Raw genomic sequence first — 25814 nt, 5'->3', positions numbered from 1 at the left:
CCCTCCCAGAGCCAGGGAGAGAACCCAGGAGTCCTGGCATCCAGTCCCACCAGTCTCAGCCACTCTAACCACTAGACCCCGCTTCCCTCCCCAAACTAGGGATGCAGCCCAGGCATCCTGGCTCCCAGCCCCAACCCCCTGCTCTCTGGACTGCAAGCAGGCAGCTCTATCCCCCAGGGCCGGGACAGGCTGGGTGCACCCCGTGCGCTGCCCCCCTCATCCTTCATGGAGCTGCGGAAGGAACCAGATCAAATTGCAAAGACACTTTTATTAGTGGCCCCCCAGGCCGGCTTCCGGGGCAGCTGGGGGCGTAGCCGTTTAGTCTGCTCCCGAACCATCCTCGGATCTCTGGGCTCCTTCCTCAGTTACAAGGGGCCAGTGGAGTATGAACGGCTCCCCCAGGAAAGGCAGGGGGTGGGGATAACAACTCAGTTATGCCCCCTTTGGTGGATGAAGAGACCCCAACAGTTCAGACGTCTTCCCCCCCCCCCACTAGATCCCTCTCCCCAAGCTGGGAATAGAACCCAGGAGTCCTGACTCCCGGCGCCCCCCTGCTCTAATCACTAGACCCCACTCCCCTTGCAGAGCCGGGGATAGAACCCAGGAGTCCTGGCCCCCAGCCGCTGTAACCTCTAGGCGGCCGGTGGGGGTGCAGAAGGAAGGTTGCTGGAGAGCCATCCCCAGTGGCAGGGGTTGGGGCTGGGGGGTGCCGTGGTCACAGGTCGGGGGTGCTGCACACGTGCTCCAGGGAGGCCGAGAGCCCCTGGCCCTGGCGGAAGGTGGAGCAGGAGAACGTGAGTTGCGTGTACGTTGGATCGATGTCCTGGAAGGGTGGAGAGAAGGTGGATCTGTTATGGCAGCCAGGGGGCGCTGTGGGGTGGGGGGAGGCAGGGGGCACCAGAGGGTGGGGAATGGGGCAGGGAGCGGGGTGGGGCACTGGGCAGTGTGGGCAGAGGGTGCCGCAGGCAGGGAGCGGGACAGGGTGGGAGGCTGAGCAGGGAGTTCTGTGGGGTGGGAGTGGGGACTGGCCAGGGGCATTGTGGGATGGGGAGAGGGGTAGGGGTTGGGGGGCTGGGCATGGGGCACCATGAGATGGGGAGCAGGGTGGGGGGTTGGGCCCTGGGCAGGGGTCGCTCTGTGGTGGGGGCTGGGCAGGGAGTGCTGTGTGGTGGGGAGCGGTGTGGGGGGCTGGACAGGGGGGTGCTGTGGGGCAGAGAGCATGGCTGGAGGTGGGGCAGTGGGTAGGGGGCGCTGTGTGGTGGTGAGCAGGCTGAGTGTGGGGCACTGAGCAGGGCTGTGCCATCGGGCAGGGAGTGTGGGGCTGGACAGGGGATGCCATGGGGCAGGGAGCAGGGCTGAGGAGAGGGGTGCTGGGGAGTGGGAGTCTGGGCAAGGGGTGCCATGGGACAAGGAGCAGGGAGTGAGGGGCTGGGCAGAGGGGTGGTGGGGGTGGTCCTTACTGGGAATTCAAACTCAGCCCCGGAGTCTGCGTCGTCTTCCTCCTGGCCTTTAAGGGGCGCTGCCCCCCCAGCCGCTCGCCCCGGCCTGGGCCGCTCCGCTGGGAGCTTGGGGAGCAGCCCCCAGTCCTGGGACGCTGCCTGGGGCCAGCCCCCCTTGGTCGTCTGCTGGAGAACTAATCACAAGGGGGGGGTCAGAGTGAGCTCCCCCCTGCCCACCCCCATATCGCCCCCTTGGGCCCATCTCTGCCTCCCCATATCAGCCCCTCAGCTCCGTCTCTGCCCCATGGCTCGGCCTCTTGGCCCTGTCTCTCCCCTCCCCCCCATATCGGTCCCTTGGCCCAGCCAGCTTGGTCCCCCCTTACCCTGGGGTCTCCCCATGGATGTGACACCATGTTCCCTCCTCTGGGTGCAGTTCTCACATTTCACCTCTAGGTGGCAACATCATATCCCACTGAAGCCAGGGCGTGGCTGTCAGAAATTCCCCTCTTAAAGGAGAGGCTGGCGGTGCCTCCCTCCCTCCCCCACCGTGCCCGTCGATGCTGGGACGGGCACCCGAGGCCCTGGCACCAGGCCCAGAGGTGAGGGGGCTGCCCTCAGTGGGGGTGGGGCAGTCGTTACTCACATATATTGACTCCGGAGATGTCGGTCGACCTGCAAAGGCAGAAGCGGAGGGTCAGTGGTGGGGCGGGAGACTGCTGGGGTCCCCTGTCCTCTATGGGGGTGGGGACAGGTCAGCCCATACGACCCCCAATGCCCCACGCTGCTGCAAAGGATTCTGGGTCACTACTTTCTCTTCTCTCCTCCTTTCCTAGCCATTCATCCTTTTTGTCCTCCTCCGTCTCCTTCATTCTCTCTCCTGCCTCTGTCCCCCTTTTCCTTCTCTCCTCCTTTTCCTCTCTATTTCCTCCATCAATTTCTCCTGTCTTCGCTCCATTCCCTTCTCTCGTTCCCTCTGGTCACACTCCAGTTCCCTCCTTTGTTCTCTTTTCCTTATCCTCCCCCCGATTCCCCCCCAACCTCCCTCTTGTCCTGTGCATTATTTGACCCCCTTCTGCCCCAGCCTGGTCTCCCTGCCCCCCATCTTCCCCTGAGATCCACCCCAGTCTCCCCCACCCTCCAAATGATCCCTGCTTCCCTTGATGTTCCCCACTGAGATCAGCCCCTGGGTGTCTGTAGCCACAGAATCCTAGAATCTCAGGGTTGGAAGGGACCTCAGGAGGTCCCAATCCTCTGCTCAAAGCAGGACCAATCCCCAACTAAATCATCCCAGCCAGGACTCTGTCAAGCCTGACCTTAAAAACTTCTAAGGAAGGAGATTCCACCACCTCCCTAGGGAACCCAGTCCAGTGCTTCACCACCCTCCTAGTGAAATAGGGTTTCCTAATATCCCACCTAGACCTCCCCCACTGCAACTTGAGACCATTACTCCTTATTCGTCACCTGCCACCACTGAGAACGGTCTAGATCCATCCTCTTTGGAGCCCCCTTTCAGGTAGTTGAAAGCAGCTATCAAATCCCCCCTCATTCTTCTCTTCCGCAGACTAAACAATCCCAGTTCCCTCAACCTCTCCACATAAGTCATAGAATCATAGAATATCAGGGTTGGAGGGGACCTCAGGAGGTCATCTAGTCCAAACCCCTGCTCAAAGCAGGACCAGTCCCCAATTTTTGCCCCAGATCCCTAAATGGCCCCATCAAAAATTTAACTCACAACCCTGGGTTTAGCAGGCCAATGCTCAAACCACTGAGCTATCCCACGTGTTCCAGTCCCCTAATCATTTTTGTTGCCCTCCGCTGGACGTTTTCCAATTTTTCCACATCCTTTTTGTCATGTGGGCCCCAAAACTGGACACAGTACTCCAGATGAGGCCTCACCTCAGTGTCGAATAGAGGGGGATGATCACATCCCTCGATCTGCTGGCAATGCCCCTACTTATACAGCCCAAAATGCCATTGGCCTTCTTGGCAACAAGGGCACACTGCTGACTCATATCCAGCTTCTCGTCCACTGTCACCCCTAGGTCCTTTTCCGCAGAACCGCTGCCTAGCCATTCGGTCCCTAGTCTGTAGCAGTGCATTGGGTTCTTCCGTCCTAAGTGCAGGACTCTGCACTTGTCCTTGTTGATCCTCATCAGATTTCTTTTGGCCCAATCCTCTAATTTGTCTAGGGCCCTCTGTATCCTATCCCTGCCCTCCAGCGTATCTACCACTCCTCCCAGTTTAGTGTCATCTGCAAACTTGCTGAGGGTGCAATCCACGCCATCCTCCAGATCCTTTATGAAGATATTGAACAAAACCCGGCCCAGATCCAATGCCCCACATGGGCCCCAGCCCCCACTTATCATTCACAGTGTCCCAGCCACAGAAATCCCCCCTTTTATTTTCTATGGGCCATGTACCCCCATAGATTGACCCCCCGGCCACCTGGATCCATGGACCGGAGCCCCTATCACTTGAGTTCAACACCCAGCTCCCATCCAGGACTGTGGATGTGACCCTTACATACCGTGTCATTATCCGTGACTGGCGCAGCTCCTGGCTCTTCCAGTAGGACCTGGAAGGGAAATGGGGGTGTGGGGGGGTCAATATGGAGCTTGGCCTGGAGGGGGGGCACTGCTGGGATTAGCTGGGCGCAGGGGGTGGTGGCTGCAATTCCCAATGTGACCACCAGGGGGCTGCGAGGGACAGGAGGAGAGAATGGGGGGAATTGGAGAATTTTGCCCTATGGGGCGGAGGGTGGGGGAGAAGCCAGGACTCCTGAGTTCTATCTCAGGGGATGGAGGGACCTGTTGGAACAGATTTGCCCTTCCAGGGACAAATGGCTCCCGGCCCCACGGAGGGGCCTGGGGACCTGGAGGAACTTACGTGGAGAGCCGGCGGGTAGCTGGAGAAGGAAGGGAAAGAGACTGAATTAAAGCCAGATTCCACAGAGTCTCTCGTCCCCATCTCTCCCCAGCTGCAGTGCCCCTTAAGGGGGAGCACCCTGCCATCCCGGACGCCTGGGTCCCAGTCCCCCTCCCAGTTTCTCCACCCCCGGGTCTGGGAGGTGAATGGCTCCCCCAGGGGTCAGGTGCCTGTCCTGCTTCTTGGATGCCTGGGTCCCATCCCCCATCCTGCCCCCACCCGAAGTTGGCTGGGTCTCAGCCCCATCCTGGGATTCCCTCCCCCAAAAGCCAAATCACTCACAGTCCTTTGTATCAGGAGTCTGCTGTGCCAAGTTACCCACAGTCCTTTGCACCAGAGTCCTGTGGTACCCAACTACCCATGATCCCTTGTGTGGCGGTCCTGCTCTAGCCAGATACCCACAGTCCTTTGCAGCTGGCTCTTGCTATCCCACATCACTCCTTGTGGGGGCTGAGAGCGCTGAAGGCGCCCCCAAGGTGAGACCACTGCCGTCCCGGATGCCTGGGTCCTATTCCCCCACAGGCACTGAGAGCTGCGGTGCCCCCTAGGGGTGAACGCCCTGTGCTGCCGTCCCGGACGCCTGGGTCCCATTCCCCCACAGGCATGGAGAGCTGCGGTGCCCCCTAGGGGTGAACGCCCTGTGCTGCCGTCCCGGACGCCTGGGTCCCATTCCCCCACAGGCATGGAGAGCTGCGGTGCCCCCTAGGGGTGAACGCCCTGTGCTGCCGTCCCAGATGCCTGGGTCCCATTCCCCACCCTACGCCTCACGCACCTGCCTTCTTCTTCCTGCAGAGACAGATGAGCAGCAGCAGCAGAGCCAGAGCCGTGGCAGCCCCCCCGCTCCCAGCCACCATGGGGATGGGCAGAGACCAGGCTGGTAAAAGGAGGGGATGAGTTAACAGCCAGGAACAAGGGAAGGGCAGCGTCTGGGGACCCACTAACTGCTCCAGACCCCAGCTAGGGCAGGGGACAATTTGGGCCCTCCCCTTTAAGGAGGGAATTTTTTTGCCTGCCAGATGCTCCTGGTACTGCCCGTGGTGAAATGCTGCCACCTGGTGTCAGGCTCAGGTAGTGCACCCTTGGGGCCGCATGTGGTTCTGTCGCCACCCCCCGCCCCGCTAACACATGCAGTGTCTTGGCTCCAGGGTCTCCCTGAGGGGTAGCAGGTGTTGGGGTCCAGGGGTTATTGCGGGGTGCGATTACAGGCCTCACTTGTCACAGTGACGTTCACAGCCTGGCTCCTGGGGGATGGGATCCACCTCCCGCCCATGTTCGCCTCGTACCCGCAGCTGAATTCCCCAGCGTTATTGGGACCGGCCCGTGGGATGCTGAGCACAGAGAAGTTCATGGAGCCGGTGCTGGGCTCCATGGTGCTGATCTCAGACCCTGTGTCCCCAGGGATGATCTCAGCTCCGTCCTTGTAGAAGTGAAACCTCCTCTCGCTGGTGTTTCCGGGGGCCAAACAGGTGATGAGCAGGGGGAGCCCTTCGCTCACGACTCTGGACGGGGGAAACATGCTCAGCACTGGCTGGGGAGGGGGATCTGAGGGAAGCAGGACAGGGGAGAGGTCAACAGAGAAACCACAGTGCTGAGTGTGGGGAAGGGGCAGCTATACTGTATAATGGGCACTAGGGGGCAGCAGAGGGTGAGGGTGGGGAAGGGGCGGCTGTACTGTATAATGGGCACCAGGGGGCAGCAGAGGGTGGGGTGGGGAAGGGGCGGCTGTACTGTATAATGGGCACCAGGGGGCAGCAGAGGGTGGGGGTGGGGAAGGGGCGGCTGTACTGTATAATGGGCACCAGGGGGCAGCAGAGGGTGGGGTGGGGAAGGGGCGGCTGTACTGTATAATGGGCACCAGGGGGCAGCAGAGGGTGGGGGTGGGAAGGGGCGGCTATACTGTATAATGGACACCAGGGGGCAGCAGAGGGTGGGGGTGGGGAAGGGGCGGCTATACTGTATAATGGACACCAGGGGGCAGCAGAGGGTGGGGGTGGGGAAGGGGCGGCTATACTGTATAATGGACACCAGGGGGCAGCAGAGGGTGGGGGTGGGAAGGGGCGGCTATACTGTATAATGGGCACCAGGGGGCAGCAGAGGGTGGGGGTGGGGAAGGGGCGGCTGTTCTGTGTAAGGTTTCAGAGTAGCAGCCGTGTTAGTCTGTATTCGCAAAAAGAAAAGGAGGACTTGTGGCACCTTAGAGACTAACCAATTTATTTGAGCATAAGCTTTCGTGAGCTACATCCGATGCATCCGATGAAGTGAGCTGTAGCTCACAAAAGCTTATGCTCAAATAAATTGGTTAGTCTCTAAGGGGCCACACGTACTCCTGTTCTTTTTGTACTGTATAATGGGCAGTAGGGGGCAGCAGAGGGTGGGGGTGGGAAGGGGCGGCTATACTGTATAATGGACACCAGGGGGCAGCAGAGGGTGGGGGTGGGGAAGGGGCGGCTATACTGTATAATGGACACCAGGGGGCAGCAGAGGGTGGGGGTGGGGAAGGGGCGGCTATACTGTATAATGGACACCAGGGGGCAGCAGAGGGTGGGGGTGGGAAGGGGCGGCTATACTGTATAATGGGCACCAGGGGGCAGCAGAGGGTGGGGGTGGGGAAGGGGCGGCTATACTGTATAATGGGCACTAGGGGGCAGCAGAGGGTGGGGAAGGGGCGGCTATACTGTATAATGGGCACCAGGGGGCAGCAGAGGGTGGGGGTGGGAAGGGGCGGCTATACTGTATAATGGGCACTAGGGGGCAGCAGAGGGTGGGGGTGGGGAAGGGGCGGCTATACTGTATAATGGGCAGTAAGGCAGCAGGGTGCAGGGGAAGGCTGAGTATAATGTAGAACGGGCGCTGTGGGGGTCCGTACCAGTCACGCTCAGTGGCACCGGGTTGCTGGGCGGTGAGCGGAGGTGGCGCCCATGGAGCTCTGTGCTGTACCCACACCGGTAGGTCCCGCTGTCGCTGGGGGTGACGTTCAGGGGGAGCTGGGGCTCTGGCGGTTCTGGAAGGGGCTCCCCGTCTCGCAGCACCCAGTGGGCCGAGGGGACATAGGTCCCATTGGGGATGATGCACTCGGCTGACACCGTCTCCCCCGTCACGTAGAGCGGCAGGGACGGGATGAGCCGGAGGGATGGGGAGACCAGCGCCAGGAACACGGAGACAGAGACGGAGTGGCTGGCATAGGAGGGCACTGCCCTCCCCTGGATCAGCTCCGTGTAGGTGCAGGAGAAGGAGTGGGTGGCGTTTCTGGTGCCATTGACTTGAAGATCCGTCAGCCAAGTCCCAGTGTCTCCCAGCAGGGATCCTACCGGCTCCTCATTCTTGTAGAGCCCGTACTCCACCGGGGAGGCACCGGGGGGAGCCAAGCAGTTAATTTCCACCCGTTCTCCAGCCACATAGGCCAGATAGTCCGGAGACAGGGACACCGAGGGCCTCCTGGGGGGATCTGAGGGGAAAACGTACCTCAATCTCGGCCTCCTGCCCCAGCCTCTGAGCAGCCCAGGGGGGAGCTGAGGACAGTGGATCTTTGCCCTGCTTGCTCCTACTGGAGGCCGATCTAGGGCATCCCACCCTCAATGGTCAGAAACCTTCTCCCCATGGCCGGCCTCCAGCGATCCCAGCCCGGCTCATCTCATTCCCTTTGTTCTCTTGCCTCCTTTGGCCACCATCGCTCGCCCCCTCCCCCTCATGGTTACAGCACCATCAGACCCCGCTCGGCCGGCGATTGGGGTGAACCAGCTCAGGTCCCCCAGTCCCCTCTGCTGGGACCGGCTCTCCGTGCCCCTGGGTGCCCCCCCCCCCCCAGCCCTATCCCAGCTCCAGCCGGGATCCACGTCTCCCAACATTGGTGCCCAGAACAGGAGTCAGGCTTCCAGCTGAGCTCGGCCAGCCCCTCGGAGCCCAATGTGGTCACCTTCCCCCCAGACCTGGCTCGGTGGAGCTTGGCGGGGGAGGCGGTTCGTCCCAGCCTCTCTGGGGTTCAGTGTGTAGGGGTACAGGGGGATGGGGTGCAGGGGAGCCAGGGATGGGATGCAGGAACCCAGGGGGTACAGGGCAACAGGTGCAGGGATAATGGGGGATGGGGTGCAGGGGTGACTGGTGTTGGGGTGTGGGGGCATGGGGGCATGGGGGATGGGGTGTAGAAGTGATGGGAGATGAGATGTAGGGGGGATGGGGGACAGGGCACAGAGGTGCAGGGGTATGGGATATGGGGCCCAGTGGGACAGCGTGCAGGGGAGCCTGGGGACAGGGTGCAGGGACACAGGTGTGCAGGGGCCATGGGGTGCAGGGGTGATAGGAGTTGGGGTGCGGACCCCCAGCCCGAGCCCTCACCCCCCTCCTGCTCGCCAGCCCTGAGCACCCTCCTGCACCCCAAACCCCTCATCCCTGTCTCCGCCCCAGAGCCCAGATCCCCAGCCCTAGCCCTCACCTCCCTCCCGCACCCCAACCCCCACCCCAGCCTGGTGAAGGTGAGTGAGGGTAGGGGAGAGCGAGTGACGGAGGGAGGGGGGAATGGAGCGAACAGGGGGCGGGGCCTAGCAGAATGGGTGGGGGCAGGGGGTGGGGCAGGGGGTTTCGGTTTTTTGCGATTAGGAAGTTGGCAGCCCTAGAAGGAGCTCCTGGCTGGCTGCGGGGCCTGAGTGGGGAATGAGCCTGGGGAGGGCCGCAGGAAGATCATGTCTCCAGGGAGGAAGCCCTGGGGCTACAGCCCCATACCAGGGCTGGGACTACTTAAAGACTGAGCCCAGGGAGGGCTAGAGAGACACCACCAGACGGGTACGGGGACAGGCCCTGGTGGACGGTGGACCCCGGAAGGGATCTGTTCTGGTAAACATGCAGACCGTGTGCATGACGTGGCCGGAGGGCTGGGTGGCTGAAAACACCTCCCGAGAACCACCGAAAGGGGTTACCAGAACTGAAAGGGCACAGAGACACCCAACCACAGGGGGGGCTCGCGAGAGCTGGGTGCCCACCCTGTCACGTCGGAGCGGGGGGGAGAAGGAAGGGCTGTGGCTCAAGGGGGGGTCTCTGGTGCTACAGCCTCACCACTGATTTGTGGGGATCAGCCATGGCCTGATGGAAGGACAGATGGAGAGCTCACGAGGGGGGACCCATGCAGACCCTGGGTACCACCCGCTCTCCCCGACAGCACCCAGCAGGAGAGCCTCACCCGTCACGCGTATGGCAATGGGCTGGCTGAGCCCTGAGGGGAGCTCTCGTCCGGGCCCCCTCCTCCAGTACCGGCAGGTGTATGGTCCTTCGTGCCCCACCGCAGCCAGGATCTCCCACCGGGGTCCCCCCCGGGACGCTGGCAGCTCCTCAGAGCCCTGCTCTGGCTGTAGCTTGTACAATCTGTAGCCTGTCACTTCCTGGGCCCTGGGAGCCGAGCAGCTGAGGTTGACCCGTTCCTCTGGGAGATACACGCTGTGCGGGGGGTCCAGCCAGAGCGTGGGAGCTGGCAGGGGGGCTGGAAGAGAGGTCGAAGAGGCAGGAGTTTAGGGTGGAACCACGGTGCAGGTTTTAGGGCTGGGGTTTGATCGAGGGGTGCAGGGGCTTCTCCATCCCTGGCCATGTTTCAATCCAGCCTGCTGGGTTTCTGAGGGCATCTGCTCTAGTCCCCCAGGGACTAGTTTGGGGAGCTCCCTGTGCAGATGTGAGGACCCTTCTGACTCCCGGCCCAGAGCTCCCACCCCCAACCGGCTCAGTTTTAGATCACCGGGGCTCCCTAGGGGGCTGTATGGGGGTCAATATCCCTCCCAGGAGCTTGAGGAACTGGAGTCCCTGCTGGAAAGGGGATCTCCCCATAACACATGTCCCAGGAGTCAGAGGGGGACATGGAGCTCATCTGTTACAGTGATGGAGACGAGGCGACTGTCCGGGGACTGGATCTCCCGCCCAGACAGGCGTATCCAGTATGCACAGGTGTACAATCCGGAGTCCTCCGGCCCCGTGATGCTCAGGGCTTGGGCATCGCTGCCTCCGGATGAGATCCTCCGTCCCCCATCCCTGGAGAACCGGAATCCGGCAGCCACCGGCGTCCCCCACGGAGGGGAGCATGTGAGCGTGACGGACTCCCCAGGGAGGTACACGGGGTGCAGGGGGCTCAGGGAGAGGGACGGGGCTGCCGGGGGGGCTGAAAGAGAGAGGAACAATTCCTTGCCCTCAGCGTCCAGCCTCAGAGCTCTCAGCACTGGACACGGGAGGGGCGTTGGGGCGTTGTCCCGATTCTGGGGGGTGGGGGGCATGTGATGCAGCCGAGAGTGGAGCAGATCCCAGTCTAACCACTAGGCAGCACTTCTGCCAGGAAGGGAAGCACAAAGAGAGGGTCCAGCAGAGAAAGTGGCTCCTGCTGGGGGGACTGCTGCCTTGGGGAAAGGGGGACACCTTGCCAAGCATATGGGGGGCAGAGGGAGCCAGGTGGCTAGTTGGGGGTGAGGTTTGTAGGGAATGGGGGATCCAGGGCTAGGGAGGTGGGGAGAGACCCCAGGGGAGAGGATACCCCCTATATCCCATTACATCCCTCCCGGGGAAAGAGGCCTCACCTTGCACTGACAGGGACACTGGCCGGCTTCCTTCTGACAGGATATGTCTCCCAGATCGCAGGGTCCAGTACGCACAGGTATACACCCCGGCTTTCCCCATCTCAGCCACGATCTCCAGCCTGGCACCCCCATCTGGGGCGGGGACCTCTTCATGGATCAGCCTCTCCTGTTCCCCGTAGAACCTGTATCCCTGCAGCCTCTTGCCCCCTGGAGCTGAGCACCTGAGGGTCACACGCTCCCAATGGAGATAGAACGGGTGTGGGGGGTGCAGGGAGAGGGTGGGGGCTGCCAGGGGGGCTGAGATAGGGAGAGAGGAGATGACAGGGGGAGGGGAAATGAGGAAGAGTTTGGAGTGAGAAATACCTAGCTGAAGAGCCAATGGCCCCCCCCAATTGAGGGAGCTGCCCCCTTCCACAGTGAGTCTACCCCCCACCCCCGTGCCTCCAACTGACCGTCCCGTAACCCCCTTCACACCCGGCCCCCCACGTGTACCTGACATAAGCACTCAGTCACTGCACTTGGGGTGCAGCATCCCACTGGGCTGTGGGTGCCAGCCATGCTGCGGGGCAGCAGGGTGCAGAGCTGAGGGGCTGGTGGAGAGCAATAGCTGGCGGGGGCTGAACGTTGCTCAGAAGTGAATTGTGGGGGAGACCTTGGAACCTGGGGATCATTGGGGCAGGCTGTGGGGCCCAGGCTGTGGGGCCCAGGCCCCGGTTCCAAGGTCTAAGACTGGCGTGAGGCACCTTCTGGTATAAACACTGGGCCCCACCATAATCCAGATCAGCCTTGCTCAGCCGGTCTGGCCCCCTCTCTTCCTTCCCCTTGGATCAGCCCCGCCAGCCCTATCTCCCCTGGGCGAGGGTAACAAACAGCCCTTTATATACCTGGCCAAAGGGCACTCACCCTGCACGGTTATATAGACCTTGTTACTCTCCGTGGATGGGATCTCCAACCCAGACTCCTTTCTCCAGTACTGGCAGGTGTAGGGCCCCTGGTTCCCCGTCTCGGCCCTGAGCTCCAGCCGGGATGCTCCGGGGGCAGATTGGAGCTCCTCTGGGGTCTGGTCCCCTCTTCTCCTGTAGAATCTGTATCCCGTCACTGCCTCGCCGCTGGGAGCTGAGCAGGTCAGGCTAACACGCTCCCCCTGGTAATACACAGGGTTCTGGGAGCCCAGAGAGAGTGTGGGGGGCGGCAGGGGGTCTGGAACAGAGGCGGAGGGGGAGAGAGCTGGGGGAGGGAAAAAGGGGCTGGTGAGATCCTGAAAACTGATAAAAACCAGCCACATTTCCCTGCCCGCTGCACTCCCCCAGCCTAGGAGACAGCACACGGCAGGTAACTCACAGAAGAGATCATCCCTCCCCACCCTGACATCCCACTGCCGCTGGGGGCTGCATGACAGCCTGCGGCCACTGGGGGGGTCCTGGTGGGGATGGGGCTGCATTACTGCCTGCTGCCACTGGGGGGTCCTGGTGGGGATGGGGCTGCATTACTGCCTGCTGCCACTGGGGGGTCCTGGTGGGGATGGGGCTGCATTACAGCCTGCTGCCACTGGGGGGTCCTGGTGGGGATGGGGCTGCATTACTGCCTGCTGCCACTGGGGGCTGGGGTGGAAGGGAGGGTATTGGTGGGTTTTAGGGGGTGTCTGTCATCTGCAGCCCCACCATTTATCTAGGGCACCAGGTGGTGCTTGTGGGCATGAGAGACCTGAGCGGAGACCTCCTAGCCCCCACACCCCACATGCCAGGAGAACAGGGCGTCACCAGTCACTGTGATGGAGACAGGGCGGCTCTCGGGGGATGGGCTCTCCTGGCCGTCCTTCTCTGCCCAGTACTTGCAGGTGTAGGTGCTGGCCTGCTCCAGGCCGAGCCGGGGGATCTGGTATCTGCGGGAGGCCTGAGGGGTGGCCCTTAGATCACACACGGACATTATATGATAGAAGAACCAGAATCCCAGCCGCCCGGCCTGCAGGGGGGCCGAGCACGTCAGGGTGACGGAGGATCCTGTCAGGTACCAGGGACCCGGTGGGTGCAGCCGCAGAGTTGGCCGTAAGGTTTCCTCAGAAACAGAGGAGTCTGGGGGGTGGGGGTGGGGGGGCCTGGCATGTGTGTGTAAGCAGTGTCAGGATGAGCTCCACCCTGACATCTGGTGGTGAGGTGTGGCAAGTTGTGGAAAAGAACTTCAGGGGCTGATCTCATTTGCATAGGCACACCCACCCCGCCTAGAATGAGACCATAGCTGCCCAAATGGTCACTTTGGCTGCTGTGGGATCCCCAGTGTCTCTGTTATTGGGGCAGGAAGAATAAATTGTTATTACCCTGATTATGGGAACTGTGCTTGGAACTGTACGTGGCCTTTTGTTACGATGGAGGGATTCACCATCAACTAAGTAGCACTCGCTAGGCAAGGGTCATGGGTTCCAAAACTCTGTGAATAGAGAGAGGCTGGGGACAAGTATTAATACTTGGTGGTATGGGCCCCTTGGTGAGGGTCTTACATGCTAATTGCACTTCTTCCTCTCTCCACTGTGGAATATCAGAGCTAATTTTGATTTCATTAGGAGTCTAGTTATAGGTTGCTGAGCTCACTTGGGGCTAACAGTGCACCAGCACTAGCTGAATTCACCTAAGAGCTGAAATCACTGAGTGTTGTGTTAAGTAGTGGGGGAGCCTGAAGGTATATTGTGGAGCAGTTTGCGGCCGGCTGGAGTGCCTTGTGGACAGGCTGGTGAAGCAGTTCCATGCGGAGCAGTTTGTGGATGGCAGGAGCTGCTTGTGGGCTGCAGAGCTGAGTGAAGGAGTTCGTGGGGCGGCTGGCAGAGCGGAGCGCAGCTGAGCGAAGGAGTTCGTGGGGCGGCTGGCGGAGCGGAGCGCAGCTATGGAGCTATGGGGCGGTCAGCTTCAGATCACGTAAGGTGCCTCTTACCCCCGTCCCATCTCCACCCAGGTTGGGAGGTAAAGCTCCGCAGATAAACTTTCGAACTCTGGGGCTGCCCTGACCAGGGACAGAGACTTTTGGGGCATTGGGTGATTTGGGGTTGCTGGACTCAAGAACCCAAGGGAAAGGACACGCACCAATTTGCTTGGGGTGGGTTTTTTTGCTCATGGGTTGTGTTATGAATCCTGTTGGTGGTGTTTCCCCAACATAATGCCACATTGTTTCTCTCTGTTATTAAAAGGCTTTTGCTACACTCAGACTATGTGCTTGCGAGAGGGGAAGTATTGCCTCTTGGAGGCGCCCAGCGGGGGTGGTATATATTTGTCCCAGGTCACTGGGTGGGGGCTCGAGCCGGTTTGCATTGTGTTATTGGAATGGAACCCCTAGATATTGAACCCGGCCCTTGTTGCTGCCAACTCTGACGGGCAGAAGGGTTGCATGCGGTTAGATCTGTGGGCACAGAGCGGGTGTGGGTGGAGGTAAATCCAAGGCAGACACCTCAAGTCCAGCTGGCAGGATCACCTCGGATCTCCACCCGGTGTCTGAGCTCTCTGCCCTGGCCCCCCACCCTGCTCCTAGGGGATCCTTCCTCCCGGACGGGCCTTGAACTCACGACCTGTGGGTGGTGCCAGGTCCAATGGCGAGAGGCCGCCACCCAGTCAGTGCCAAAGCCTGCAGTCCTGGTACGGCCCCCCCAGGACAGGGGTCCCAGCCATTTGCTGGCTGGGGGATGGTGAGACCCCCAGGGTCTGTCTGTGTCCAGCATCCCCAGGAGAGAGTCTGCTCATCCCGGGCCTGGCTCTGCTGGGAGGGCCCCAGCCCCCCTCCCCCACTCCCCACCCCATGACCTGGGAGTCCCAGAGAAGGAGCCGTTGTGGTTGTGGTCAGAACAGACAGCTCGACAGAGACACGAGAAATGGGGGGAGGGGACAAGAGATGGCACTCCCCCAGCCAGCCAGTTCCCCCCATGGGGTCATATTGGAGTTGGTGCTCGATGTGACGAAGCGGGACTGCTCTTAATGTTTCCTCTGAATAGTGTGGGGGTGCCTCAGTTTCCCCTGTGCAGTTCTTAAGTATCTAGGGGGTGGGATAAGGGGGTGTGATCCTTGCAGAGCCCTAGAGGGCAGGTGTGTGCAGGGGTCTGGACACAGACAATGGCCGACACCCTGTTTCCTGGCCACTGATGGCCTGGGCCCTTCCCCCCTGCAAGGGGAGAGCTAAAGGGTTGGAGAACAAAGGAATCCGGTGACCTCCTGGCCCAGGAAAGGGACAAAGCCCAGGGGAGGAGGGGCTGGAGGGGGAGTCAGTTTGGGGCTGGCTGGAGACATGGAGTGAAGTGCGGACGTGGTTGTCTGGCTCACTGCCCCCCAAAATGGACCCAGCTGAGGGGTCCTGTTCTCTGCACCTACAAACTCTGTGTTAGACCATGTTCCTGTCGTCTAATAAACCTCTGTTTTACTGGCTGGGTGAGAGTCCCATCTGACTGCGGAGTTGGGAGGCAGGACTCTGTGGCCCCCCCAGGACCCCGCCTGGGCAGACTCGCTGTGGGAAGCGCATGGAGGAGCAGAGAGGATGCTGAACGCTCCGAGGTCAGACCCAGGAAGGTGTGAGCCGTGTGTCCTGCAGACAGTCTGCTCCCAGAAAGGAGACTTTCCCAGAGTCCTGACTGGCTTCATAGGGAGCAGTTCCAGAGCATCGCCTGGGGACTCCATGACACCCCCTAAAGGGGAAAGGCCCCATGCCCTCCCTCCCCACATCCCCCCCCCCCGAGCCAACCAGTCCAACAATGACACCCACAGACCCCCATGCACAGACCAGATGATGAACTAGGTTCCTCGGTCCCCTCGGATGACACCAGCCGGGTGAGGATCTGCAGCCAGGCTGTAAGAGAATAGACAAGAGGGTGGTGAGAGCTCTGGGGTGGGATGGGTAATAAGGGGCAGGATCGAGGGGTGCGGGGCATAGGACTCTGGATACCGGATTTACAGTCCATCCCAGTATGTTATGGGGAGGAGGGGAAAGAAAGAAAGATTGATTGATTCAGTGAATGGGGCTGGGGCTGGACATGGAGGCGGGCTGGTGGATGGTCCGGGCTGGATATGGAAGAAGGTCGGTGGATGGGCAGAGGCTGGATACGGAGGAGGGTCAGTGGATGGGCTGGGGCTGGACACAGAGGAGGGTTAGCGGATGGTCCGGGGCTGGATATGGAAGAAGGTCGGTGGATGGGCAGAGGCTGGACATGGAGGAGGGTCGGCGGAAGGGACTGGGGCTGGATACGGAGGAAGGTCGGCCGATGGTCTGGGGCTGGATATGGAGGAAGGTCGGTGGATGGGCTGGGGCTGGACACGGAGGAGGGTCAGCAGAAGGGGCCAGGGCTGGACACAGACGAGTGTTGGTGGATGGGGCTGGGGCTGGACGTCAGGACACCTGGGTTCTGGTCCCACAAGAGCTGGTCCTGGGAAAGTCTCAGGTTCAACAGCCTGTCAGGGAGTTGCAGGCCGGGCTCCTGGCAGGCTGCAGGGGATCCTGGGCTCCCAGGCCCGCAGATGTGGGGCAGCCCTGCCAGGCCTGGCCTTCCCGCTGCCTGCCGGGGAACCAGCCGGCCCTGAAGCCCAGGAGCTCTGGGGGAAGAGCCCCCTGCTTGGCAGGGCCTCCTGACCTGCTGTGTGAAACTGACACAATTTTTGTCAGTTTCACTATGTGTATTCACAAGGGGGGCCCTGATCCATGTCTGTGCAGAGCGCAGCACAAGGTGGGGTCCCTGATTGTGGCCAGGGTCTGGGCAGAGCCTGGTCTGATGGGGTCTGTTGCTCTAGGAAACTCCCCATCAAACAATACACTTAGGCTCCATGCTGCAGCTCCCTGCACAGCAGCACACACTGTGCTGCAGGGCAATGGGGAAACTGAGGCAGGGTGTCACGGAGTGTGGGGGAGTCCAGGCCCTGCACCCCTCTTCCTGGGATCCACTGAGACTCTCAGCCAGCCAGTAAAACAGAAGGTTTATTGGACAACAGGAACACAGTCCAAAAACAGAGCTTGTGGGTACAACCAGGACCCCTCAATCACGTCCTTCTGGGGGAGCAGGGAGCTTAGACCCCAGCCCTGGGGTTCCCTGTGTTCCTCTCCCCAGCCCCAAACTGAAACTAAAAACTCACCCAGCAGGTTCCCTGCTGCAGCCCCTGTTCACATTCCTGGGCAGAGGTGTTACCTCCCCCTCCCCCTCCTGGCTCAGGTGACAGGTTCTCAGGTCTCCCATCCCCAGGGCACATTCCCAGGTCAACACTCCCCCCTCCCTGCTGAGTCACATCGTCACATCTCTCCCCCCTTTGAGACTGAACTGAGCGGGGTCACGCTGGCCAGTGACCTGGGGAAGTTCGGGGCCCCCTCTCCGGGACAGCGCATCCGCTATCAGGTTGGCACTTCCCTTCACGTGGACCACGTCCATGTCGTAATCCTGCAGGAGCAGGCTCCATCTCAGGAGTTTGGCGTTGGCTCCTTTCATCTGGTGCAGCCAGGTCAGGGGAGAGTGGTCGGTGTAGACGGTGAAGTGCCGCCCGAAGAGATAGGGCTCTAGTTTCTTGAGGGCCCACACCATGGCCAGGCACTCCTTCTCGATGGCCGCGTAGTGTTGCTCCCGGGGTAGCAACTTCTTGCTCAGGTACACGATGGGGTGTCTCTCCCCCTTTTCATCCTCCTGCATTAACACCGCCCCCAGTCCCGTGTCTGAGGCGTCGGTGAACACCACAAAGGGCTTGTCAAAGTCTGGGTTTGCCAGAACTGGGCCACTGACCAGAGCCTTCTTCAGCGCCCGGAAAGCCACCTGGCACTGCTCGGTCCAGACCACCTTGTCTGGCTTCCCCTTCTTGCATAGCTCCGTGATGGGGGTGGCGATGGCGCTAAAGTGGGGCACAAATCTTCGGTAGTATCCTGCCATCCCAATAAAGGCTTGGACCTGCTTTTTGGTGTGGGGAGCGGGCCAGTCTCTGATCACCTCCACCTTGGCTGGTTCCGGCTTTAGGCGGCTGCTCCCCACCCGATGGCCCAGGTAAGATACTTCCGCCATCCCCACCTTGCACTTCTCCGCTTTTACAGTCAGCCCAGCCCCCTGGAGTCGGTCCAGCACTTGTCTAATCTGGGACACGTGGTCCTCCCAGGTCTGGCTAAAGACACAGATGTCATCAATATACGCCACGGCAAAACTCTCCATCCCCCTCAGGAGCTGGTCCACTAGGCGCTGGAAGGTGGCCGGCGCTCCCTTGAGGCCGAAAGGCAGGGTCAGGAACTCATAGAGCCCCAGAGGGGTGATAAAGGCCGATTTCAGTCGGGCATCTGCATCCAGCGGCACTTGCCAGTAGCCCTTTGTAAGGTCCATGGTGGTAAGGTACCGAGCTCCTCCCAGCTTGTCTAGGAGCTCGTCCGGCCTGGGCATGGGGTAGGCATCAGATACAGTGATGGCATTGAGCTTCCGATAGTCCACACAGAACCGGACCGACCCGTCCTTTTTGGGGACCAGCACCACCGGCGAGGCCCAAGGGCTGGCAGATGGCTGGATCACCCCCAAAGCCAGCATGTCCCGGACCTCTCTTTCCAGGTCCTGAGCAGTTTTCCCTGTGACTCGGAAGGGGGAGCATCTTATCGGCGGGTGCGACCCTGTCTGCACCCGGTGGACAGTCAGATTAGTGCGTCCAGGCTGGTTGGAAAACAGCTGTCGGTACGGATGCAGCACCTCCCTGACCTCAGCTTGCTGGGCAGGGGTTAGCTGATCCGAGAGGGGAATTGTTTCCAGGGGGAAACCAGCTCTGGTCCCAGGGAATAGATCTACTAAAGGGTCATCTCCCTGCTCTTCCCACTGTCCACACACGGCCAACACCACATTCCCCCTGGCATAATATGGCTTCATCATATTCACATGGTACACCCGGCGGTGGTGCGCCCGGTTTGACAGCTCCACCACATAGTTTACCTCATTGAGCTGCTTGACGACCTTGAAAGGGCCCTCCCAGGCGGCCTGTAGTTTGTTCTTTCTCACTGGGATGAGAACCATCACCTGATCCCCGGTGGCGTAGGCACGGGCCCGTGCCGTGCGGTCATACCAGACCTTCTGCTTCCTCTGGGCTCTGGCCAGATTCTCCCTGGCCAGGCCCATGAGTTCAGCCAGTCTCTCTCGGAAGATCAGGACATACTCCACCACTGTCTCTCCATCGGGAGTGGCCTTCCCCTCCCACTCGTCTCTCATCAGGTCCAGGGGGCCCCTCACCCTCCTGCCATATAACAGTTCGAAAGGCGAAAATCCGGTAGACTCCTGGGGCACCTCCCTGTACGCGAACAGCAGGTGCGGTAAGTACTTGTCCCAATCCTGTGGGTGCTGGTTCATAAAGGTTTTCAGCATCATCTTTAGCGTCCCGTTAAACCTCTCCACCAGCCCATTGGACTGGGGGTGATAAGCTGAGGCCCAGTCGTGCCGGACCCCACATTTCTCCCACAAGCACCGGAGCAGGGCCGACATGAAGTTGGAGCCTTGGTCTGTCAAGACTTCCTTGGGGAACCCCACTCGGCTGAAAATGGTCAGGAGCGCATCGGCCACGGTGTCTGCTTCAATGGAAGCTAAGGGCACTGCCTCGGGGTAGCGGGTGGCAAAATCTACCACCACCAGAATGTATTTCTTCCCCGACCGGGTCGTCTTGCTGAGAGGCCCCACGATGTCCATGGCCACCTTCTGGAAAGGTTCCTCTATGATGGGCAAAGGTCTCAAAGCCGCTTTCCCCTTGTCCCGGGCCTTCCCCACCCTCTGACAGGGGTCGCAGGATCGGCAATACTGCCGGACCGTGGTAAAGACCCCGGGCCAGTAAAAGTTCTGTAGCAACCTCTGCTGGGTGAGCCGGATTCCCTGGTGCCCTGCGAGGGGGATGTCATGGGCCAGGTACAGGAGCCTGCGGCGATACTTCTGGGGGACCACCAGCTGCCTCCTGATCCCACAGGACTCTACTTCCCTTGTGGGAGCCCATTCTCGGTACAGGAACCCCTTCTCCCACAGGAACCTCTCCTGGCAGCCTCTCCTCATGGTCCGTACCACACTGAGGTCGGCCAGGTCCCTGAGCTTCCGCAAGGAGGGATCTTTCCTCAACTCGGCCTGGAACTCAGCGGCTGGGGAAGGGATGGGGCCCGGTTCCCTCTCGCTGGCCAGGTCCGAGGCCTCCGCCTCTCTGAGCCGTGCCCCTCGGCCCTCCCTCCCCACCAGGGTAGGGTCCTGCGCCTCCGGTGTGATACCCTCCCCGAGGTCAGGGCGCAGTGCCCCTCGCCGGCTCTGGCTACGCGTCACAACCAGGGCGGCCTGGGGCTTGCTTGGCCAGTCCTCTAGGTCTCCCCCCATCAAAACTTCAGTGGGCAAATGGTGGTGTACCCCCACATCCTTGGGGCCCTCCTTGGCCCCCCATTTCAGGTGTACCCTTGCCACGGGCACCTTAAATGGGGTCCCGCCCACCCCTGTCAGGGTCAGATAGTGTTGGGCACCACCCGATCTGGGGCCACCACCTCGGGCCGGGCCAGCGTCACCTCCGCGCCCGTATCCCAGTATCCATTGACCTTCCTCCCATCCACCTCCAGGGGAACAAGGCACTCTCTCCGGAGGGACAGCCCCGCGCCCACCCTGTAAACTGAGCACCCTGAGTCCAGAGCCTCCAGCCCTCTGGTGGAGCTGGCCTGGGGTACTCTTCCCTCCGGGGCAGGTGGTAAACTGGTAGGCCCCCTTTCCTGGGTCGTCTGCCCCTCGTCCAGCTGGGTCCCTACCCAGTTAACCCTGGGTAGGTTGGGTCTGCTCAGTTTGTCCCTGAGCCCGGGGCACTGGGACCGTACGTGGCCTCTCTGGCCACAGTGATAGCAGCTCAGGTCACGTTGGTCCCCTCGAGCGGGTCGGAGGGGCCCGACGCCAGGCGTTCTCCGTGGGAGGGGGTTCTCCCTATTTCCCCGCTGGGAGGTCCCGTGGTGACTCTCTCTCTGCATCGGGGGGGGCCTGTTCTTTTGGGGCTCCTCCCGGCTACCCCCTGACCGACTGTTCACAAACTCGTCGGCCAGCTGCCCTGCGTGCTGGGGGTTCTCGAGCTTTTTGTCCACCAGCCACAGCCTCAGGTCGGAAGGGCACTGATCATACAGCTGCTCCAGTACGATTAGGTCCAGCAGGTCCTCTTTAGCTCGGGCCCCAGCTGTCCACTTGCGGGCATACCCCTGCATCCGGTTGGCCAGTTGTAGGTAGGTGACCTCAGGCGTTTTACGCTGACTCCGGAACCTTCTCCGGTACATCTCGGGGGTCAGCCCAAACTCACGGAGCAGGGCCTGTTTGAACAGTTCATAGTCCCCTGCCTCCGGCCCTGTCATCCGGCTGTACACCTCCACGGCTTTGGGGTCCAGTAAGGGGGTGAGAAACTGGAGCCTGTCTGCAGGGTCAACCCTGTGCAGCTCACAGGCATTCTCAAAGGCCGTCAGGAAGCTATCTATGTCCTCCCCCTCCTTCCGCTGGGCCAGGAAGCACTTATCAAAGTTCCTTGCAGTCTTGGGTCCCCCCGCACTCACCGCAGCCGCAGCCGGGGCCCCACTGCTCCTCAGCCTGGCCAGCTCCAGTTCATGCTGTCTTTGTTTCTCCTTCTCCTCCTGCTCATGTTGACGTTGTTTCTCCTTCTCCTCCTGCTCATGTTGACGTTGTTTCTCCTTCTCCTCCTGCTCATGTTGACGTTGTTTCTCCTTCTCCTCCTGCTCATGTTGACGTTGTTTCTCCTCATGTTGACTTTGTTTTTCATGATCCTCCAGCTCCCTCATTTTCATCTCCCTCTCCCATTCCAGCCGCCTCCGCTCCAGGGATGGGGAGCTCCGCCGGGAGGATCCCCTGCTGGGTGCCGGGGTCAGGGTGCCCTCGGTATTCGCCGGGCTTCCCCCAACCCCTCCCCCGGACATAGGTAGGAAGGGTCTCGGGATGTCCTCAGCAGCAGTCTGACCCCTCCCAGCCCGGTCAGGCCCCAGGGCCCACGCTGCGTCTGCCGGGCGGCTTCCCTCAGGGACAGGGATCGGGTCATCCAAGCGATCCCTCTCCTCCAGCTGGGCAATCAGCTGTTCCTTGGTGGACCTCCCGATGCGCAGCCCCCTCTGCCTGCACAGCTCCACCAGGTTGCTCTTCAGGCGTTTAGCGTACATCTCCCTGCTGGCCCCTCGCAGGCCGGGCAGCTTCCCACGGTTTCCAGGAAAAGCCCCTCGTGTGCCAGTCCTTCTCGAGGTCACCACCTCTTTGCCAGGGTCGAGCTGCAGATTCCTCCGCCCCTGGGACCGCTCGCTGCAATCCCCCGGGGGACCCTGTTACTGCAAAAGTCTTTCTCTCTGGTCACACATTCCCAGGGGTTAACCGCCCCCCGAAACCGTCTCTCTCTGAATCTTCAGCACGCCTGGTCCCCGTCAATTCCCCTTCGTTTTACTGCTCCCCAGTCACTTACTGCAGGAAGCGCCGTTCACGGGGTGCAGTAGATCCCACCGCTGCCACCAGTTGTCACGGAGTGTGGGGGAGTCCAGGCCCTGCACCCCTCTTCCTGGGATCCACTGAGACTCTCAGCCAGCCAGTAAAACAGAAGGTTTATTGGACAACAGGAACACAGTCCAAAACAGAGCTTGTGGGTACAACCAGGACCCCTCAATCACGTCCTTCTGGGGGAGCAGGGAGCTTAGACCCCAGCCCTGGGGTTCCCTGTGTTCCTCTCCCCAGCCCCAAACTGAAACTAAAAACTCACCCAGCAGGTTCCCTGCTGCAGCCCCTGTTCACATTCCTGGGCAGAGGTGTTACCTCCCCCTCCCCCTCCTGGCTCAGGTGACAGGTTCTCAGGTCTCCCATCCCCAGGGCACATTCCCAGGTCAACACTCCCCCCTCCCTGCTGAGTCACATCGTCACACAGGGCCTCACCTAGTGGAGAATAACCAACTGCAGAAGGGGGTGCCAGCCCCCATGAGCTCAAGGAAGGGACCACTGCCTTTGGGGAGCAGGGAAAAGCCCTGGGGAGGGGGACCCAGGTGGGTGTGAGGGGCACCATCCAGAGTCTGCCTGTGGGGAATTGAACATGCTGAAAACAGGCTCCAGTCCTCTTAATCTCTGAGGAACCCAGGCGTCTGAGGTGCGGAGAGCTGATGGAGGGAGAGAGGGAATGAGACAGGGGCCGAAGGAGGGGAGCAGAAGGTGACTAGGGGAGAAAGAACAGACACAAGAGGGAATCAAACAGGTGCCGAAGGAGGGGTGCAGAAGGTGTTACCTAGCAGCTCTGTGTTCTTGGGGAACTGGGGCGCAGTACCCAGCCTGTCTGACACATGAATGACCACCCCCCAGCCTCTGCTTGAACCAAATGTGCATCAGAAGAAAGGCTTACAAAAAGCAATGAAAAGGCAGTGGGAGACACACCTAAACCCCTGGGGAAAGGTTGTTAATATTAGGGAAACTCCCCTAGGCTCATTTGCGTGGAAGATGGGACAAGGAGGCATCTCCATTAGCATACAGAATGGAGAACGGAGATTCCAAGGCAAGAACCACACTGAACGCTGGGACCAGAAAACCAGGGAAGCGCACTGCATGATGGGGGATCTCTGCTCCAGATGTTAATGGACCCATGTCTGCACACACCCAGCTCAGTGGTTATCAGACCAATTCTAGTAATCAATCCTTTATTGGTATCCAAAATAGCAAAGCTCCCTAATTGCATTGTGAGCTCCCTCTGAGGAACACCGCCCATAGCAAGGAATGATCAGCTCCCATTGTCTAGCCTGAACAAAACAACTTTGGTATCCTCCCTTGAGCCATGAGTTTACACACAAACAAATCTAATCTTCTCCCTTGAACCATTGTTCTTTCCCTAGAAACCCCCCTACCCACACTCAAGTAAGTGTTCTGATGCCTGGATCCAAACTCTGCAGCAGTTCCACTGGGACTTCATCTTCTCCGGACTGATCGTGCTGGGGGCTCTGCCTGTCTCCAGCCCTCCGGACCCTCAGCTACCACCAACACCTGGGACCCCTGATCCATTCCAGCTTCATGGAGTGGTGAGACCCCAGCTCTCTCTCTCTCTCTCGAGGTGTAGCCTTCTGACCCTGACTTGTGTGACCAGTTATAGTTTTCTAAACATGATTTTTATAATCAAGTTTAAGTTAGATTTAATATTATTTTTTCCCCAGTTTTGTTTGTTTGGCTCCCCGATGGTTATTACCTGGCAGTAAATAACTCTCATGATTAAGCTGGTTGCTTCTCTCTCTTTCTGTCTCTCTCTCCCCTCATGGGTGGCTTTTTTTTTTTGGTTTCCTCATTTGCTCTGCAGCAACGCTCCTCGTACCTAAGCTGAAAGATCCCTGTAGTGCCCACAAATCCTGGGGGGTTTGCTCATCAAGTGGGTTCCTGCCAGAACGATTGTAACGTGAAAGTGGAGATAGGAACGTGCTGAGCCTGGGATGTATGAGGGTGGCAGCTTGGAAGTGCTGCTCGACCCAGCTTGCTGAGTCCAGGGACATATAAGGGGTCAGCTCGGGAGTGCTGATTAACCGGGTCCTCTCAGATGCGCTCTGTTAGTGTGTGTGTGTTCATCTGATTCTGGGGCTGGAAGAACCCAGCCCTGGGGAACCTCGGTCCTGCAGGATGGCTCCATTGCGAGGGGACTTGCAGCAGGGAGAAGTAGAGCTTTGTATAGAAATACAGAACGCCCCCCCCCCAAAAAAAGTAACCCTAATAAATGAGTGTACCGCAAAGTAACAGGCAAAACTGGTAACAAAGGTGACGAGAGAAAGAACAGACACAGAGAGGGTGAGACAGGAAAGAGGAGGACTGCGGAGGTCGCGTGGGATTTATTGATTGTTTTGTGGACACAATCGGGTCCAGCCAAACCACAGAGTCTTATCAGCCATGCTTAAGGTGCAAAGACTCGCAGGAAACGGAGTCATTTTACAGCCCTCACCAAAGTGTATCCTGGTTTGGGGGATGGAACCAGAGCGGAAGGAAGAAGGAGACAAGAGTGAACAGGCCGGAGTGGGGAGGGGGTGAGGGGTGTGAGTGGGAGGAAGAGATGGAGAGAGAATGAAAGTGGGTGAAGGAGGAGAAAGACAGAAACAAATTGTAGAGTACGACAAAGAGCAGAGAGTGAATGAGGCAGGGGCTGAAGGAGGGGGCAGAGGGGAAGGGGGAACGAGGCAGGGGCTGAAGGAGGGGGCAGAAGGGAAGGGGGAACGAGGCAGGGGCTGAAGGAGGGGGGCAGAGGGGAAGGGGGAACGAGGCAGAGGCAGAAGGAGGGGCAGAGGGGAAGGGGGAACGAGGCAGAGGCAGAAGGAGGGGCAGAGGGGAAGGGGGAACGAGGCAGGGGCTGAAGGATGGGGGCAGAGGGGAAGGGGGGAACGAGGCAGAGGCAGAAGGAGGGGGCAGAGGGGAAGGGGTAACGAGGCAGGGGCTGAAGGACGGGGGCAGAGGGGAAGGGGGGAACGAGGCAGAGGCAGAAGGAGGGGGCAGAGGGGAAGGGGTAACGAGGCAGGGGCTGAAGAGGGGGCAGAGGGGAAGGGGGAACGAGACAGGGGCTGAAGCCGGGTCGGGGGGTCACTCACCCAGCACTGGGAGAAGGCCAGTTAGCTCCATACTGGGTTGAACTGGCTGAGGCTGGGAGCTGCATCCCCCGCGCCCGGCCCTGGATCTCTGCTGACAGCAGCCGGGGCCCCGGAGCCGCTCTCGGTGCAGCGAGAGGAAGTGTTGTCCGAGGGATGCAGCCATCGCCCCGCCCCAGCACCGAGGCGTCAAGCGCTGCGGGCTCAGAGCCAGGCTGACCACGGCCCAGCCTTGGGGCTCCCAGCATGCCTTGCAGTGACCAGCCGCTCTGCACCGCCCGGGCTGACAGCTCCAGCCACACAGAACGCCGGACAGGCTGTCTCACTGGGGGCTGAGATGCAGCCGGCTCTGGGGTGGGGCGGCTGGGGAACAGCCGCA

General features: G+C 60.3%; 1 protein-coding gene across 3 annotated transcripts; it reads right to left on the bottom strand.

Annotated features, from left to right (window-relative positions):
• Positions 1-240: 240 nt before the first annotated feature.
• On the bottom strand, positions 241-25513 carry LOC140896653 (Fc receptor-like protein 5). Of its 3 annotated transcripts, none has more exons than XM_073308605.1 (13): positions 25439-25513; positions 15656-15721; positions 11810-12133; positions 10907-11203; positions 9535-9831; positions 7231-7809; positions 5577-5906; positions 5137-5238; positions 4326-4344; positions 3967-4014; positions 2083-2111; positions 1461-1633; positions 241-823 (listed from the first exon to the last, which is right to left on the bottom strand). In XM_073308605.1, the coding sequence occupies exons 1-13, from the start codon at positions 25467-25469 to the stop codon at positions 716-718; spliced, it is 2403 nt and encodes an 800-aa protein (XP_073164706.1). In that variant the 5' UTR covers positions 25470-25513; the 3' UTR covers positions 241-715. The 3 variants fall into 3 exon arrangements, with proteins under 3 accessions (XP_073164706.1, XP_073164704.1, XP_073164705.1); XM_073308603.1 differs by lacking the exon at positions 25439-25513 and adding an exon at positions 17205-17401; XM_073308604.1 differs by lacking the exon at positions 25439-25513 and adding an exon at positions 17179-17332.
• Between the last annotated feature and the right edge of the window lie 301 nt (positions 25514-25814).

Source organism: Lepidochelys kempii, chromosome 13, assembly GCF_965140265.1.
Source record: "Lepidochelys kempii isolate rLepKem1 chromosome 13, rLepKem1.hap2, whole genome shotgun sequence".
NCBI lineage: Eukaryota > Metazoa > Chordata > Testudines > Cheloniidae > Lepidochelys > Lepidochelys kempii.
This window is presented reverse-complemented; position numbering and strand designations above follow the sequence as displayed.